This window comes from Schistocerca cancellata, chromosome 5 (assembly GCF_023864275.1).
Source record: "Schistocerca cancellata isolate TAMUIC-IGC-003103 chromosome 5, iqSchCanc2.1, whole genome shotgun sequence".
Classification (NCBI taxonomy): domain Eukaryota; kingdom Metazoa; phylum Arthropoda; class Insecta; order Orthoptera; family Acrididae; genus Schistocerca; species Schistocerca cancellata.
This window is the reverse complement of record NC_064630.1, coordinates 392,714,925-392,731,687: the sequence shown is the minus strand read 5'-3', so window position 1 is coordinate 392,731,687 and position 16,763 is coordinate 392,714,925. Positions and strand designations below refer to the sequence as shown.

The following is a 16,763-nucleotide window of genomic DNA, read 5'->3' as shown; positions in this document are numbered from 1 at the left end:
TATATATATATATATATATATATATATATATATATATATATATATATATATATATGTGTGTGTGTGTGTGTGTGTGTGTGTACAAAATATTTGAAAATGAATGGCGTATCCCACAATCCGGAAAGATTTCTGGATGAATAAATAAATAAACTTAGAACGTATTGTAACCCAAACTGCGAGTAGTATAGCCTCGTAGTTTGAGAGATCGAGCACTGTATAAATGGTTTATTGTATGTAGGGAAACAGTCTCCGAGCGTGATGTGGTTGCTGTGTAACAAAAATTAGAGGTAGGTACCGCATTAGAAATACCTATATCAACGAACGCAATAAACTTCTGAAATGTTATTTACATCCCATACATGGTTTGCCATAGCAGACAGCGTCTTCGACTTATTGTGTTATTTCTTTCAGAAATGTTTTTGTAGTCCCTATTTTATTCCTGCGTGATATACTGGGTGATCAAAAAAGTTAGTATAAATTTGAAAACTGAATAAATCACGGAATAGTGTAGATGGAGAGGTACAAATTGACACACATGGGGTTTTATTAGAACAAAACAAAAAAAAAATACAAAAGTTCAAAAAATGTCCGACAGATGGCGCTTCATCTGATCAGAATAAAATAATTAGCATAACAAACTAAGACAAAGCAAAGATGATGTTCTTTACAGGAAATGCTCACTATGTCCACCATCATTCCTCAACAATAGCCGTACTCGAGGAATAATGTGAACAGTACTGTAAAGCATGTCCGGAGTCATGGTGAGGCATTGGCGTCGGATGTTGTCTTTTAGCATCCCTAGAGATGTCGGTCGATCATGATACACTTGCGACTTAGGTAACCCCAAAGCCAATAATCGCACGGACTGAGGTCTGGGGACTTTGGGAGGCCAAGCATGACGAAACTAGCGGCTAAGCACTCGATCATCACCAAACGACGTGTGCAAGAGATCTTTCACGCGTCTATCAATACTTTGTGTTTTTTTTTTTTTTTGTTCTAATAAAACCCTATGTCATTCCAAGCCGTTGTGTCAGTTTTTACCTCTCCATCTACATTATTCCGTGGTTTATTAAGTTTTCAAATTTATACTGACTTTTTGATCACCCGGTATATTTTGGAATCCAACATTTTCATTTTGTTTTCCTTATTATTTAATTTCTGTCACAGCTCTAATGCCATAACGTGCACTATGACATTAATATTCGGCCACGATTTCCGTTGACGCCATATTGAAAACGGTGCAAGTAACGGTACGTCGGATTTGTTGCGTCCCGTGTGAACGGTAGCTGATAGTGCCACTATAGAAAACATGATTTTTGGCGACACTTTAGTTGCATGTGTGAATCTGGCGTAAGGGTCTAGGGCATATTTACCTTCTAACTCTGTATTCCGGTCCAAAGGCGATGCTTCCATGAGGTCGATTATTTGTTGCTCGCATTCGGCTTTCCCTGACCGATTTTGCCTGATCCTTGAAAGCCTGAGAGCAGTTTTTGCAGTTATTACATTCATCTCCCATGGAGCTCATAAAGTTCACCTCTACCCCTCAAAATTATCAGCATAAACCATCGCTCTACTCCTATTCGGGATAACCAGATACCGCTCTGGCGTTACTTACGTTACGCTGTGGTGGACTTCCTCATTTAATTTGTACTTTTCAAATAGTTTCTAACTTGGAACCTCACTTTTTCTGCCTATAATTATATTTGTAACTTGTTTTGAGGCCTTGAGGTGTGGTCTTCAATTTAAGAAGTACCATGACGTGTGACATATTAATATTTCAAATTTCCGGTTCAAATGGCTCTGAGCACTATGGGACTTAACTGCTAAGGTCACCAGTCCCCTAGAACTTAGAACTACTTAAACCTAACTAACCTAAGGACATCACACACATCCATGCCCGAGGTAGGATTAGAACCTGCGACCATAGCGGTCGCGCGGTTCCGGACTGTAGCGCCTAGAACCGCTCGGCCACCTCGGCCGGCTCAAATTTCCGATTTTTTTTCATTGATTACGTGTGAAGAGGAGTTAACACATCGTTTTTTTCGCCCGAAAGTATCTCCAGGCATTTAATTGTCATTATGGTTGCTAGAACTGAAATATTTAATGCTCTTCTTTCTAAAAAATTAACACAATTATAGTAAATTTGAGAAACTGGAATATCATTGTAATGTATATCACGTTTCAATTGCTCACGTTCGTTACTGCTATGCAATTGTCTGACGTTGTTTTTTTTTTCTAGGTAGGAGAGAACGCGCACACAGTTTTGTAGAGGAAACAAGCGCCTGGACCACGATTTGCTGCAGCACAATAGGGAAAGTAAGGAAACAAAGTGGAAGGGGAACCCGCGCGGCAGGCAGCTCGCTATGTGAAACGCAGGCGGTACCTAGCGGCGACCGCGACAACCACGCGTAGGAGCGCTCGTGCTGCGATATAAGGCAGGTCAGCGCGCCGCATTCGTTCACAGTGGCCGTTGCAGTGTGGTGTGAGCGAGGTCTGCCTAAGTTGCCGAAATGAGTGATAGCGAGGCCGTGTACCATCCGGACCCCGCTTTGTCGCGGCGGTCCTACATAGGATCCATGAAGCAATATCAGGACATGTACAGACGTTCTATTGACGAACCTGAGGAGTTTTGGGGTGATATGGCTAAACAATTCCATTGGGAAACTCCTGTGACTTCAAAGTTTCACTCATACAATTTTGACATCACCAAAGGACCAATTTCTATAAAATGGATGGAAGGTGCAACGACAAACATAAGCTACAATTTGCTCGATCGAAATGTACGGAATGGACTTGGCGACAAAATAGCGTTTTACTGGTAAGTCAAGAAGTCTACTTTTCCTTGCTTTCCTTTCTAAGCTTTTGCGCTTTACACTCGTAGTAAATAAAGTGTTAGGATTTGTTTTCTAAACAGAACACATAATATATTAAATAATGCTTGTTCAATGAGAAATTGAAATGTTTGAATTAAAAACATCGTCGATAATTTTTGCTACCGCAAAAGTGATATTTGAATAGCGCGGTGCCGTGTTATTGGTTGTTGCTTTAATTTCTTTTACCAGCAACAGAGCACCAAGTGATTGCAAAGCAAGTTACGGCTGTTTTTATGTAGTGTGAAACATACACGTATTTCCTGTGGTTTCTTTAGGTTGTATTTATTGATCGTAATTACAGTTCCTGTGTATTGTTAGTAGAACTGAGTTCCCATCTCACATCAGGACGCATCAGTGCTACCACAACACCAAATCTGAACCAATAGCAACTAAAAGGAGTACGCTACGATTAGCGTTGAGCTAAAATCGACCAATTAAATATGGCGTAATCATAAACATTAGGCTCTGCTACAGGTCAATCTGATACCACATTCTTTAATTGGCGTCAACATTCGTTTCAGCACCTTTCAATCTAACATAAACCTCGGACTAAGATACAGGTCAGTCCGTTACCACAACCAAATCGACAGATCTCAGTCGAACGCCAGTTGTATCGTATTCATTTTAGCGACTCATTAACACGTCGAGCAGATCATTTTCGAAGAATCGTGGTCTGCTTTTCTACGTCTTGGATAATGTTTCCACGGAATTTAAGTTGGTTCTATTTTCCACAGATATTGTAAGAACTGATAGGAGCTTATGACGTATAGCATATACACCTGCCATTTAATTAAACTTTTGAATCGAGCTGCTTAAATGTTTTTTTTTAGACGAGGATTTTTAGAAGTATTAACTACCTACTTGCATTTCTGTACCAATAGATAAAGCGTATTGTTAGTCTATCGTTTTCTAACCTTTCTCTGTTGGTATCGGCTAAATCCAAGTGTTTTAACATTTAATGTATCTTAACGTGAAGTCCTCAGATGATAGGAAATGTATACTATGAAGGCCTGCCGAAAAACCTACATTGGAGAACTGGCCTTGTCAGTACAAGGAAAGTAGCGCTGGGAAAAGTGTTTCCTTTCACTCTCATTCCAGTTTTGTAATTTGTCAACTTTGAACAACATGCCTGAAACTATTGTACTGGTGCTTCGTAGTAATTTAGTTCTTAAATTTTAATTTCTGAAATATTTTCATTAATACGTTTTAAGGAGTCTCGCTAACTCCTGTGTAGAAGACTTACAATGATTAGAGCCTATGAAGAGTGAATAGTGTACAGGAAGTGCCCATTAGGTCTTAATGTAGCGGATGGGTTTATGAAAATAATTTCGAAATATAGAACCTGCTACTACTAGCTACAGACCGCACTGCCGTATACATTTTTGTTTACGATACTTGTTTTTCTATTTAGAGAGTTATTAAGTTACTTTGACGGAAAAGTTAGTGGCAGCATTGTCTTTTGAGCCAAAACAGGAATAATATAGGTTGTTCGAAAAACCTTAGTCGACAGCTCACCGAGGAAAAACTTCGTGTAGACTTACAAAAAGTCATTCACTGCTTGCTAGTCGAACTGAATTTTATTAAAAGCGCCATGTCATCTTCAAAAATAGTATTTTTTTTCCTGTATCTGAAATGCAACGTGGTTATTTTCACATGATACACGACCAATAAGACGGTAGACAATTTTTACTACAGCCATAAGTGTGGTAGTCCTAAATTGGCTCAGTAATTGAAGTGATTTCGTTGTGTTCAGCTGTAAGCGGTGTTCTTGCCTGCTGCAGAGTCGTAAGTTTTGAACCATGGGTAAAATTCTATACTGCGTTTTTAGAGCTCCAATGAAAGGACAGATTGCATTGGCAGGGAGTTGGGAAAGAGAAGAGACCGGTGGTGTTAACGTGTAACCAGCCACTCTTGTACATGTACCTATCATACAGACACCACAGTAGGCTCTGGTCCATACCACACGACTCGTGAAACGTCAGTCACCAAGTTATTTTGATCTAAGTATAATAAACAAACTGGTCTTAAAAATGGTCCCTGGCTCTGTTTCGTCCCATTAAATATTAGAATTAATATTTAATATCGTAATATTTAGCCTACATATTGCGGTCAAAACAAAAATTGGCAAATACTGTGAGCATATTATATACATTTGAATAGTTTGATGTATCTTAACAGTACATGTTTTGACAAAAGCTGCAATACACATAAGGCAATAAAACCTATCATTACATATATGCTATTACTCTATTCATCAAAAATCTTGCGTCTTCAGATTGTACTGTCCCATACTTTCAGTAGACATCACACTAAATCCAGAGCTTCTGAATTTGTTTGTTCTAGTACGAAAATGTTAATCGAGACACATCTGGAATAGGAAAAACCTAATAACGTGGCTTGTAACGCTGAAGTGGCGGTCTGAATAAGGTGATTCGTCATGATGTAACAATCTTGTTTGGTACTATAAACTAAAAACTGCCAGTAAAATATTACGCACACCCACACAATGTATTAGTACGCCGAGAAAGTCTATGCAAACGCAAAAATGTTTGGACGCGAAATGTGAAACCTGATTAAAACCGTATATTTAGAACGTGGTCGTGTACTTATTAAACCAAATTAATAGTTTTCGTAGATAGTTTTTGATATGTTATTTGAAGGCAGTTGTAGAGACTGATCCTCATGATGTTCCAGGATGAAAGTTAAGCAGCAGTTCGTCAGCTTCTATAAATATAAAGAAAGCATTTTCATATGAACAAAATGCCTTGAGATTTGTCCCAAAAGTTACTGAATGAAAGATCATGGCAGCCCGAGTGTCCACGAACGTAATACCTCCCGTGTCGCGACACGCGATAGCAAGGTAAACAGACCTCATGTTCTTGCAAGGTTGCTTTGTCTGCTCGCCCAAGCATTCAGCGTAAAGTTTACAAAGTGCGCTATCTCGCATTTGAGGGAAGAGACTGGCGCCAAGGTTCCTTCACTATGACACCGATTTAGTCCTTCCGATCTTTCCAGCCCGCATACTGTATCTTGTGATGCATCATGTAGCACTAAAACACGCGCGCCCGCGTGTAGTCTTCCATTTGACGAACTATACTTGTGGTGAAAAGCAGTAGGCAGCCTAAGAGTACGGTACATAAAGATGCAACTGAGCTTTTACTATAGGCACGGGCGTCCGCGGAAATTTATCAGAAAAGACAAATTTCTGAAATTGCTGTTTATGTAACTTGAATTTGAGGATATGTCGACATCTAAAATCGAAATTTGACAGTGACGAGACAGCTTATTGTATCTTAAAGCTGTTAAATAGCAACTCAGTATTTTAGGTAGATTACTTTGATACCGAAATGTTTCATTAACATATGCTAAGTACGTATTTGAATGCCAATATTTTGATTAAACGATCTGTAATTACGCCCTTCTTAAGATACTGAAAAGTCAGCGTTGGGAAAATTCTGCTGAATACCAACGAAAAAGCATTACTTCATATCGCTCTCGCCTATACTATAGGCCACTCCATACGAACCGATTTATCGTCCGACTGACGGACCATCCAATTTCGTGGCAACCTACTCGCGTCCCAACCGACTACTCGGCGATTGCAGCGCTGCCCTGTTATGTCTTGACGTCATTGAGACTGTATTACGAGATCCTCTTTGGTTTTACACAGAAAGAAAATTGAGGTTTCCTTTGGCCGTTTTAGAGGTAACAAGGCTAAAAAAGCAGGGGAAGCTGTTGGAAAGGAAGCGGTTAACGCAAAGAAGGAAAATTACCCACGCCCTTACTTAATGAGCTGGGCGCTTTTCGTACTTACCTAAGAATGGATGAAATGTGCGTTTAAGAGCTGACCATCAAGCCGTTCTTGAAGAAAATTCATGAGGTTGTAAGCTGCGAGGACAGGCTGTTAGCTGCATTACGGTCTCTTAGCCACCGGCAGAAGTACAGCGACTCGGATTCAGTGCTGTTTTATCCCCACAGTTACTAAAATGATGGCTGAAACCTGGAACGTGATTTATATCTGCATGGGACAAATCACGGTGACGCAAAATAAAACAATGTTCATGTAACCGTTATTAATTTGTTTCTTGCATAAGATACTCCTGTAAGTTTAAGAAACTCGTGTCAAATGAGAATACGGACTGCAAATGGTAGTGGCGCACACAATCTAATAAAGACGACAGATATATAAAAAATGAAGCGTATAGCAACTGTTAGAATTGTAAAAAATCCTGCACTTTGTTCTTCAGAGAAGTATTGGATACAGGCTGGATCCTAACACAACAATGAAGCAAGTATTACTTATGAATTAGCGTCCACTGGCTGTATTTCGGTCTTCAGATTTCCGATGTATCGGAAATAAAAGCTAAAAACCAGTATTAAACCCAGTTCATGCCTTTAACATTGCTATGCTAAGAGAGCTTCAATGTCTTTAACGTTGAGTTAAATTAAAAAAACTCCCATCGTACTTCTCACAGAGACAGCTTTTGTTGGCACATTGAATAGACTCGATAGTATGTGGGGTTTGGAAACACAGTCGGGCGTTGTCTCAACTGTTTGATAGTAAGCAGTCATTAATAAATGCAGATTTCGATGAATGTGTGCGGGGAAAAAAGAACGGTGGTAAGCGTCCGGGCGAACTCGAATTTTACCTTGACCATATTTTGCGTAGGAGGAAGTAACATTTCGGGTGACTAGCCTAGGAATTTTAAGGGTAAAACCACACCGTGAGGTACAGCGCCTCTTCTAACATCTGAAAATGGATTTGGACCATTATCTTCCTGACGCCCTCGCGCTTCTTACGTGGACCTGTAAAGAAACTCGTTGCTCTTCTTTGGTCCTTTCTTTGGGTGCTCAATAGATAGATCCTACCTGCATATTTACGTATTTAATGTGTTTAAAATCTGCACAAGGCACCATCCACAATTACGTGAATGTATTATCCCTATTGAAATAGTTTGTATTGCCCAATGTGCAGTTATATACTTAGACTTCAGTAAAATAATGGTAGATTCGATAAATTAAGTTACAGTCCGAGGTAACCGCGGGGGTGGTTGGGGGGCGGGGGTTAGGCGGCGGCAAGAGGGACACCTGCTCCCTCCTGGAATTTGAGTACAAGATTTATATTAGTGAAAGAGTTCTCGCTGTCTAGCAATGACTGTCAGCGACTCTACTCAAATGCATATTTAACATTGCCGACCATGACGTGAAATACTGTGACTTCAGCGGTCACTGTAAATTTTTTAACACTCTGATGCACGGATCCCCATCACAACATACACGTGGCAGCAGTCAACTAAATGCCTGTCATTAGTCCGCAATTCTTTTCAGAAAAAAATAGAAGGCATGAAAATAATGCAATAAATATAGTGTCATTAAATGAAATAAGGTGGCTAAATATTTTTTCCCCAATTCTCTAGTTCGAGGACCATCTTTTGTTAACAGCATTTTTTCAGTCGTTCAGAGATGTTTCTCTACTTAGGATTTTTAACGTTTGGTTTCAAACTGCTGTTACGAGAATATGAAAATTTTATGAATATTTGCTAGGTTTGTTTGATAACTCATTGTATATCGTAGATAACTTCAGATAATTCAATAAAATGTGACTTCCATAATCATATTAATAATATAAAAGATGTGCTTCATATTTACTGTTGAGTACAGAAACTGTTTAAAGAAAGTAATTTTAAAAATATTAAATGGGGGTAACTTGTTTGAGACACAATACCGTGTACTTGAAAGTTCTTGGAGCACAACTTGATTCCAAATTCACCGAATAAGTTAAAATGTAAAAAACAAAACAAAAAAAATATTCATGATGTCATCTCCTGGATTGTCATACAATGATTAAAAAAAATGGTTCAAATGGCTCTGAGCACTATGGGACTTAACATCTGAGGTCATCAGTCCCCTAGAACTTAGAACTACTTAAACCTAACTAACCTAAGGACATCACACACATCCATGCCCGAGGCAGGATTCGAACCTGCGACCGTAGCAGTCCCGCGGTTCCGGAGTGAGCGCCTAGAACCGCTAGACCACCGCGGCCGGCATACAATGATACAATTTTGCAGGTACATTCAGTTGTATGAGTAGACATTGTTTGCAAATATGTTGCGAATAGTAGTAAAAGTTAAAACGACATGCCTGATGCTTAGTTTCTGTACTGCCCGACTAGCGAAAATGTAATAAGCGATGAACTGTTCCTTTCATTATTTTGTGTGGGGTGTCAGCGAGACAAAGTTTCGAATAAGTTTGAAATTGTCAAGCTTATTGGAAGTTGCTAAATTCTCTCTAAAATACTGAATGAAAATAATCTGGATAATTTGTGTCTGAGAGTTGCTGTGCCTCAAGGCACATACTGTAAAGTTTCAAACTTAAATGGTCTTGTGTTCAATCTATAACGAAAGACTGATAGCTGTAATGATTAGATTACAACACTTCAAATTTTTAAATTCGGTCAGTAATTGTATGAAATAATGAAAACAATTTTTTTTTGTTGCCCTGAAAGCCATTAGATAGGCAACCTAAAAATTGGACCAGGTAGTGGTTATCTCACTTACGTCATTAACTAAAAATTCATAAACAGTACAGAAAGCGTTTCCTTTCAGACAATTCTATAGATTTATGAATTTACTACCTTTAAACCGCCTCATTTCATTGAGCATTTTAACAGCTTTTTCTGCGTGCAGATAGTCCAGTGAATAGTCCCTGCTCCTAGTTTTGTAAAACTGAATATTCGGTCTAGTGCCGTGATTGCTCATCCGATCTTGGTGTGCATATGGGGTGTTAAATATTGTAGAGACATGGAACTAAAGATGGCGATTATCTTTGAAATAACCGGTTTTCGTATATATACCGAGTTTTTCATCTCCAGTTTAGCCAGACTGCTAAAACATCTCAAAACAAACGGTTTCTCAAGTAAGCCTTAGGGTATTTTATTTGATATTATTTCCAGAAATAAAGGAATACGTCGAAGATTGAATAATTTTGACTCTGCCAGATTTTTGCATAATATGTTTAAAGATACGTACAAACATGTGTTTGCGTTGTTATTAAAATAGCACTGATCCCGTTTTCTGTAAAATGTCAAAATTTCAGAACATCGGGAATTTTACGAATGAACATTAAAGGCGCTTGAAGTTTTATGGGGAAAAATACTGGTAACACTGTTGATACGGAAAACTGATTTACTTTTTTACCCTGTTATTGATAAAAATGTTAAAGAGCAAATAAATGCCGAAAAATACTGGTTATTCAGCATTAAGATGTCGATATCGGCTTCAAAGTCTGTATTGTCCCCATCCTCACTGGGACAGTCGTTTTGTTTCCAGTGAAATGTATTTTGCAAAGAGTATTGGTTCTAAGAGCAAATGTGCGTCGAATAGCTTTCTTTCTATCAAAGGAAAGTGCTCCCGGCTCCAACATTTACCCATCATTCTACCATAATTCACGTGCGTGTGGACAGACCAGATGAGGTGGTTGAATAGAGCAGCAGCGTCACCATCAGAATTAATTTACTGGCAATAAAGGTTGGAGGGTTGGCGACATACTGTGTTCATGTCCCACGGTCATAGACGGCTCCCAGTACTGCCCTGTAGGCAGGAGTCTGACAGTCGTTGCAGGTGTTCAGAGGCACAACGTCGTCAGAGGTCGCCAAAGAAGCTGTTGTAGGCATGCGTATTCAAATACAGAGATATGTAGACAGGCAGAATACGGCGCTGCGGTCGGCAGCGCCTATGTAAGACAAGTGTCCGGAGCAGTTGTTAGATCGGTTACTGCTGCTACAATCGCAGGTTATCAACGTGGTGTTACAGACGGTGCACGAGCAATGAGACACAGCATCGCCGAGGTAGCGATGAAGTGGTGATTTTATCGTAAGACCATTTCACGAGTGTACTGTGAATATCAGGGGTTCGATAAAACATCAAATCTCTGACATCGCTGCAGCTGGAAAAAGATCCTGCAAAAGGGGACCAATGACGACTGAATAGAATCGTTAGACAGAAGTGCAGCCCTTCAGCAAATTGCTGCAGATTTAAGAGCTGAGCCATCATGTCAGAGTGCGAACCATTCGACGGAACATCATCGATATGGGCTTGCGGAGCACAGCACAAAACTTTACGCCTCGCCTGGGCCCGTCAACACCGACATTGGACTGTTGACTGGAAACATGTTGCCTGGTCGGACGAGTTTCGTTTCAAATTGTATCGAGCGGATGGACGTGTACGGGTATGAAGACAACCTCATGAGTCAATGGACCTTGCATGTCAGTAGGGGACTGTTAAAGCTGGTGGAAGCTCTGTAATGGCGTGGGAGGTATGCAGTCGGAGTGATATGGGACCCTTGATATGACGGATGACATGTACGTAAGCATCTTGTCTTATCACCTGCATCCATTCATGTCTATTGTGCATTCCAACGGACTTTGCCAATTCCAGCAGGGCAATGAGACACTCAACACGTCCAGAATTTCTACAGAGTGGCTCCAGGAGCACTCTTCGGAGTTTAAACACCTCCGCTGGCCATCAAACTCCCCAGATATGAACATTATTGAGCGTATCTTGGATGCCTTGCAACGTGCTGTTCAAGAGAGATCGTCACCCCCTCGTTCTCTTGCGAATTTGTCAGCCTTGCAGGATTCATGGTGTCTCTTTCCTCGAGCACTACTTCACATTAATAGTGTCTATGATGTGTCATGTTGTGGCACTTCTGCGTGTTCGCAGGTGCAGTTCACGATATTAGGCAGGTGTACCAATTTCTTTAGCTCTTCAGTGTGTTATGTGAATGAAGTAGGTTAGATTTTAACTTCCAAGGGTGTGATAGATAAAACATTGTTCAGAGAGATGTACCATGATACCACTGTGCTTAGAGAAAAGTGCTGCAATGCGGCATTTGCTATTAGAAAGATACCGAATCCATATAAATGAGCTATCTGTCTCTGAAAGAACGTGGCGAGTACTGTACCTGTACTCACTGGAATTACCAGATAAGTTTAACGATTATAAGAGATACAGGGAAGAACGCCATACCACAAAAGTTGAAAACGCTTTAGTTCTGTGACGCCATTTCCTTTTTCCTACCACCCATTAGAAGGGACTGCCACCTTTGAAGTTAACATGTCATATTTGATGTTTTTCATATATTTTATACGCGTATATTGCGAAAATATTTCAGTGGTATACCACATTGAGGATCTCTCCAAAGCATGTTGTAATTATTTTTTGAGGTTATAATTTATACCTAAAATTTCTGATAAATATTTTGCCTTCTTGCAGTTTCCAGTAAATTTGATTTCGAATTATAGCCCTGTTGTGCTATATTCATCCTCAGGATGCCGCAAAACTCCTCTGACTAAACGTATCAGTTAATAATGGCCTTTGTTTCATGTCGTATCGGTAGATATGTGGACCAATTTAAGCTGAAGCCAGGTGAAGTTTTCTAGGCAGCCCAACTGTTCGCGCTGAGGAATTTTTTTTCTAGAGGGCGTACTGCGTGCATCGTAAGTGAACTTGAATATCATAACAACAGCGGTTGCGTCACGGTGGGGCTAACAAGGCGTCGAATGCCGGTAGTCGACGCGTTGCTCGGTCATCTGGGAACCTCCTCCCGGCGGTTGGAAGCTAATTTGACGCCGCCGCAAACAAGCAGACAATGGCTACTGCCGCTGAACCCTCTACGTAGACTCCCACGCTGCAGCAGCTTTGACGCAATCGAGGCGACCGCTGTAAATGTACTGACGTTCCTTCCGTCATTTCAGTTGGCGCGTTTTTAAAAGTGGCGTAGACTTGACTACATGGGCAGGCAAACTACTGAGTGGGTTCTGTCTTATAACTTTCCTCTTCCAGTGCTAACCGCTGTGGAGATATTGTCAAGTATAGCATCCCTTTCGCTTGAGGCTAACATTGTCAGCTAGTTCATGTTGCTTCATAAATTATGACCTTCTGAGGACAAACTTCCACACTTTGCCTGCTCCCTTTCAATATGGCCATTGGAATTCTATTATGGTGAAAGTCCAGTGGCGCAAAAGGTTTAAAGGTCAGAGAATGGCAGTTTGATGTATGGTGGTGACTTGCACTACAAGAACCTTATACACATTTGTTGGAGGAACTTTACATTACGCCAATACCTAGTTTAAAGTTACTCGGTCACTAGTAAATACAAAACACGTTAAACTAAGAAAGTCAGTACATCTGCAAGAGAAATGAGAAGTTGATACGCTACTCGTCAATCATAGATTCACCATGTTTAACATTAGCTTCATATTTTTAAATAAATCCCCATATTCTGCCCGTACAGTGTGTATGAATAATTTAAAAATTAAAAATATAGAACACTATACCATCAAGAGTTTACAGTATGATGACCTACTTCTGTGGTGATAAGCTATTTGAAATAGTACTGTGTGGTTATAGTTACACACTCACAGAGGTCCAGTGTGGGTTATAATTATCGTATAGCAGCGAACTTGGTAGCTATGATAATGCGTTGATTCAGAACAGATTCAGACTGAAAAAATGTTTAATTTTGGCCATCAGGTGCAAACCTAACACTGTAAGACATCTCGTCAATTTCTTCGGTGCTCATGTTAACAGTGTAGAAGCAACAGTTAATAATAAAATCGACATTATGCCTTTCTCACATGTTTGACCTCTTCTGTCCAAATTCCGTTCCTAATCCATTACATATGGAAACACTTCTTGCATTCACAGCACCAGATTTGAACCTGGTGGTCAAAAGCGGAACCTTTTTCCTGGTGAAAGTCGGCTCCGTATTAACGCATTAAAATATCTACAAACTTTCGGTGCCATACTATATTTACAGCCTATGTTGTACCTGTCCGAGTAGTTGTACTTTAGCTACCCAGTACAATATGTGATGTGTAATGTATATATATTTTCTGAATAATCATGGAAAAACTAAACTGTTTTATTATTCAAAGCACACTGCATTACGCAGGCTATGTATGATGTGATTAGTCTGGGAGAAAAGTTTTAAAAACTAATAGAAATTATGAAAATGTGACGTTCTGCTTTGTTCCTCGCAGTCAGTTTTAAAAGAGAACCTGTGAAAGGAACGGCACGAATTTATTTTCCACATTAACCGACCAAAACCAGGAACGCACAAAACATAATGCATATTGTTTCCTTATAGTGATCAGGAAGCTCCGAATTACATACTCCACCTGCTGGCACTGACCTGAGCCAAGAGATTTAACATTACTGCACGTTTCTAGTGGCATTCGAAGGAGGTGTTTTAGCTCATGATTAGCTGCTGCTAATCAGATACACAAAATCGGGCGCACTACTGCTCATAACCAGAGCAGGATGTGGCTAAAGCACTCTTACAATAATATATATTGCTATCTTGCATCATAAAAGTAGAGTACATAACCTGCGGCATATGACCACAACACGACTGAGAACCATAGCAACTCTCGCAGTGCTAAAAAAAAAATCGGAAGTTGAAACTGTTAGACCAAAATTGTCGTAGACTCAGTTATTTCAAAAATGGTGATAGGATACCTGTCGTACAGCAGTGAGCATGTGCGATCGTGCATACATATCATAAACTACCGACTTTTGAGCTTCGTTGAAACACTTTTTAACTTAGAGGCCATCCTGCATCACAACAGTGAATGTAAACACAAGAAAATGTATTCCAAGCATTTGAGGAGAAATGCTTCCAGTTGAGTTTCCCAACGGATGATAAAATTGTAGACCAATATTTTCTATCACAAAAGCAGGAAAATCTGTTTAGAGTTACACGTCGGTAAGGAGTTTCTTGAAACACTTCAGTGTCAGACTGTAGAGCACATGGCAAAATCGTTGGGTGTAAACAATAACGCTGTAGAAACGTTTTTAAAAACCTAAAAAGTTAACTGTAAAATTATCAATTACTGTACCAGAAAGTGTGAAGAGTCTAAGAATGTAGCGATTGGATAGCCTAGTAATTGTCACATCTGGTGGCAGCTACTGCGCTTTAAACTAGACTAAGGAAACTAAAGAAGCTTGTGCCTGGATCGTGCTGGTGATCATATGCCGAAGGATACCTGTGATCCACCCTCTGGTCTGGTTCTGTGACAAGGAGTGGGTATGATTTCTTTATATTATTTCTCTCATGCTTATCATTCGCAATTAAGACGAAAAGGTTTCCATAGAGTATCACTAGCGTTGCATTAAGAGTAAATATCTCACCTCAGGTCCGTGTCAGCAGGCAGAAGGTGTGAAATTCGTAAATTCAAGATCAGTATACAGAAACAGTCTGTATAATCAGAATGAGATTTTCACTCTGCAGCGGAGTGTGCGCTGATATGAAACTTCCTAGCAGTTTCAGTCTGTATAATGTTCTAATGCCCTGCCTGTCTGGTTCTGGTCGGTATGTGTCGAAAAAAATATATCTATTTCGTGCCGTTGCCATTTCTAGGTTTTCTGGCTACAAGAAACAAAGCAAAACGTCTCATTTTTCTAAATTCTACCTATTATTTTTAAACGGATTTTCAAGCTAACATATATAGCGTGTGTAATACAGTGCGCCTTCGAATAAAAAGTCTAGTTTATCCATAATTATGAATTATATTTAATGAACCCGACTCCACAGACGAGAACGCGCAAAAAGTGGAAACAGCCATGTGACGCTATTGTCACTAGTGGCAATATCCACTACCCATGTCAATTTTGAAGACAGATCCCGAGAAAATGCCTAAAATTGAATAAAATTATTTGGAAAGGGTATATTATATTAAGCTTATAGTAAATATTACTTGTGGTAGTTGCCATCAGTGGTTTCGTGTAAACATGTTCTTAATAAGGATTTTTTGCATTGTTACTCGGCTACAATCTGTGCCGTCAGTGTCGGGTCGACGCGACTACAATCCAAGCCAGTCGTCAAATGTTTTAATACACTCACTTCAGTTAAAATTAAAACCCAAAAAAACATTTCTGCAGATGCAGTGTGATTCAGATTACAGCCACTGACAAAAATGCGTGCAGTAAACAATTAGAAGGGATTCATATTTTTTAATCACGCTTTTCCGTATATCATGTGAAGTCTGCGACGCAACCATATTTAAATGGATAGCAGCTGTTTCCTCAACGATCCTTGCTGAAACGAAACTAATTTTTAGATTGATCCTGTAATGGCTGGAATTTAAGATGGTCAGTTGTCACACAAACCAACACTAAAGTGCGCGTCATTTATGACGGCGGCAGAGTTTAGGTTCGTTCTGCGCATCTGACGTCACAAAACAGTCAGCCAATAAACAGAGAACGACGTTGCCAGAGCTCGACTGCAGTGCAGAGCACAGACGAGTGTCTTCAGTTTCAGAAACGTTCAGTCATAAATAAAGTAATTGAACAAAAGCAATGCCTTGATAGCAGACTTCCTTTTATAGAAAGTTTGGAAAAAGTATTCTTTATAACAATTGCTTCATATTGTATTAATTAATTAACCAAACAAGCAATAAAGCCTCCTAATTCAGGCGATAGCAAGGAAAGGTGTTTGTATCATTCTCACTAACCGCTTTTTCGCAATAAAGAACAGCAGTAATTGTTTATTTCCTATTGTACTTTGATGAAACGTGAGTAATTCATAGTCATACCAACAGTGTTTGTCGGTATTTTACGTGATATGTTATAGTGAACGACGAGCTCCGTTAGTGTAGTGGTTTAAGTGTATAGCTACCAAGTGAAAAGTTCTGAGTTCAAACCTTGTTTGGTGCTTAATATTTTCTTTATTTAAAAACAATATCGAAGTGTCTTACTTCATTAATTTTTTTCGTTTGAATGTAATTTTTTGAAATTTCTAGTGGCAACTAAAATCGACCATATGGAAAGTATACGCTATGGACTTTTAACTATGCAAACTCTTCAAAATTTCGAGCAATGGTTTACT

The 16,763-nt window shown here is 39.5% G+C and overlaps 1 protein-coding gene across 2 annotated transcripts in view; it reads left to right on the top strand.

Moving 5' to 3' along the window:
• The first annotated feature begins 2,448 nt into the window (after nucleotides 1-2,448).
• The window catches only part of LOC126187387 (acetyl-coenzyme A synthetase), a 44,077-nt gene continuing 29,762 nt past the window's right edge, over nucleotides 2,449-16,763 (top strand). For both annotated transcript variants that reach the window (XM_049928439.1, XM_049928438.1), the window contains exon 1: nucleotides 2,449-2,818. In XM_049928439.1, coding sequence (XP_049784396.1) covers nucleotides 2,511-2,818 — 308 coding nt within the window. In that variant the 5' untranslated portion in view covers nucleotides 2,449-2,510. The remainder of the gene's footprint in view (nucleotides 2,819-16,763) is intronic.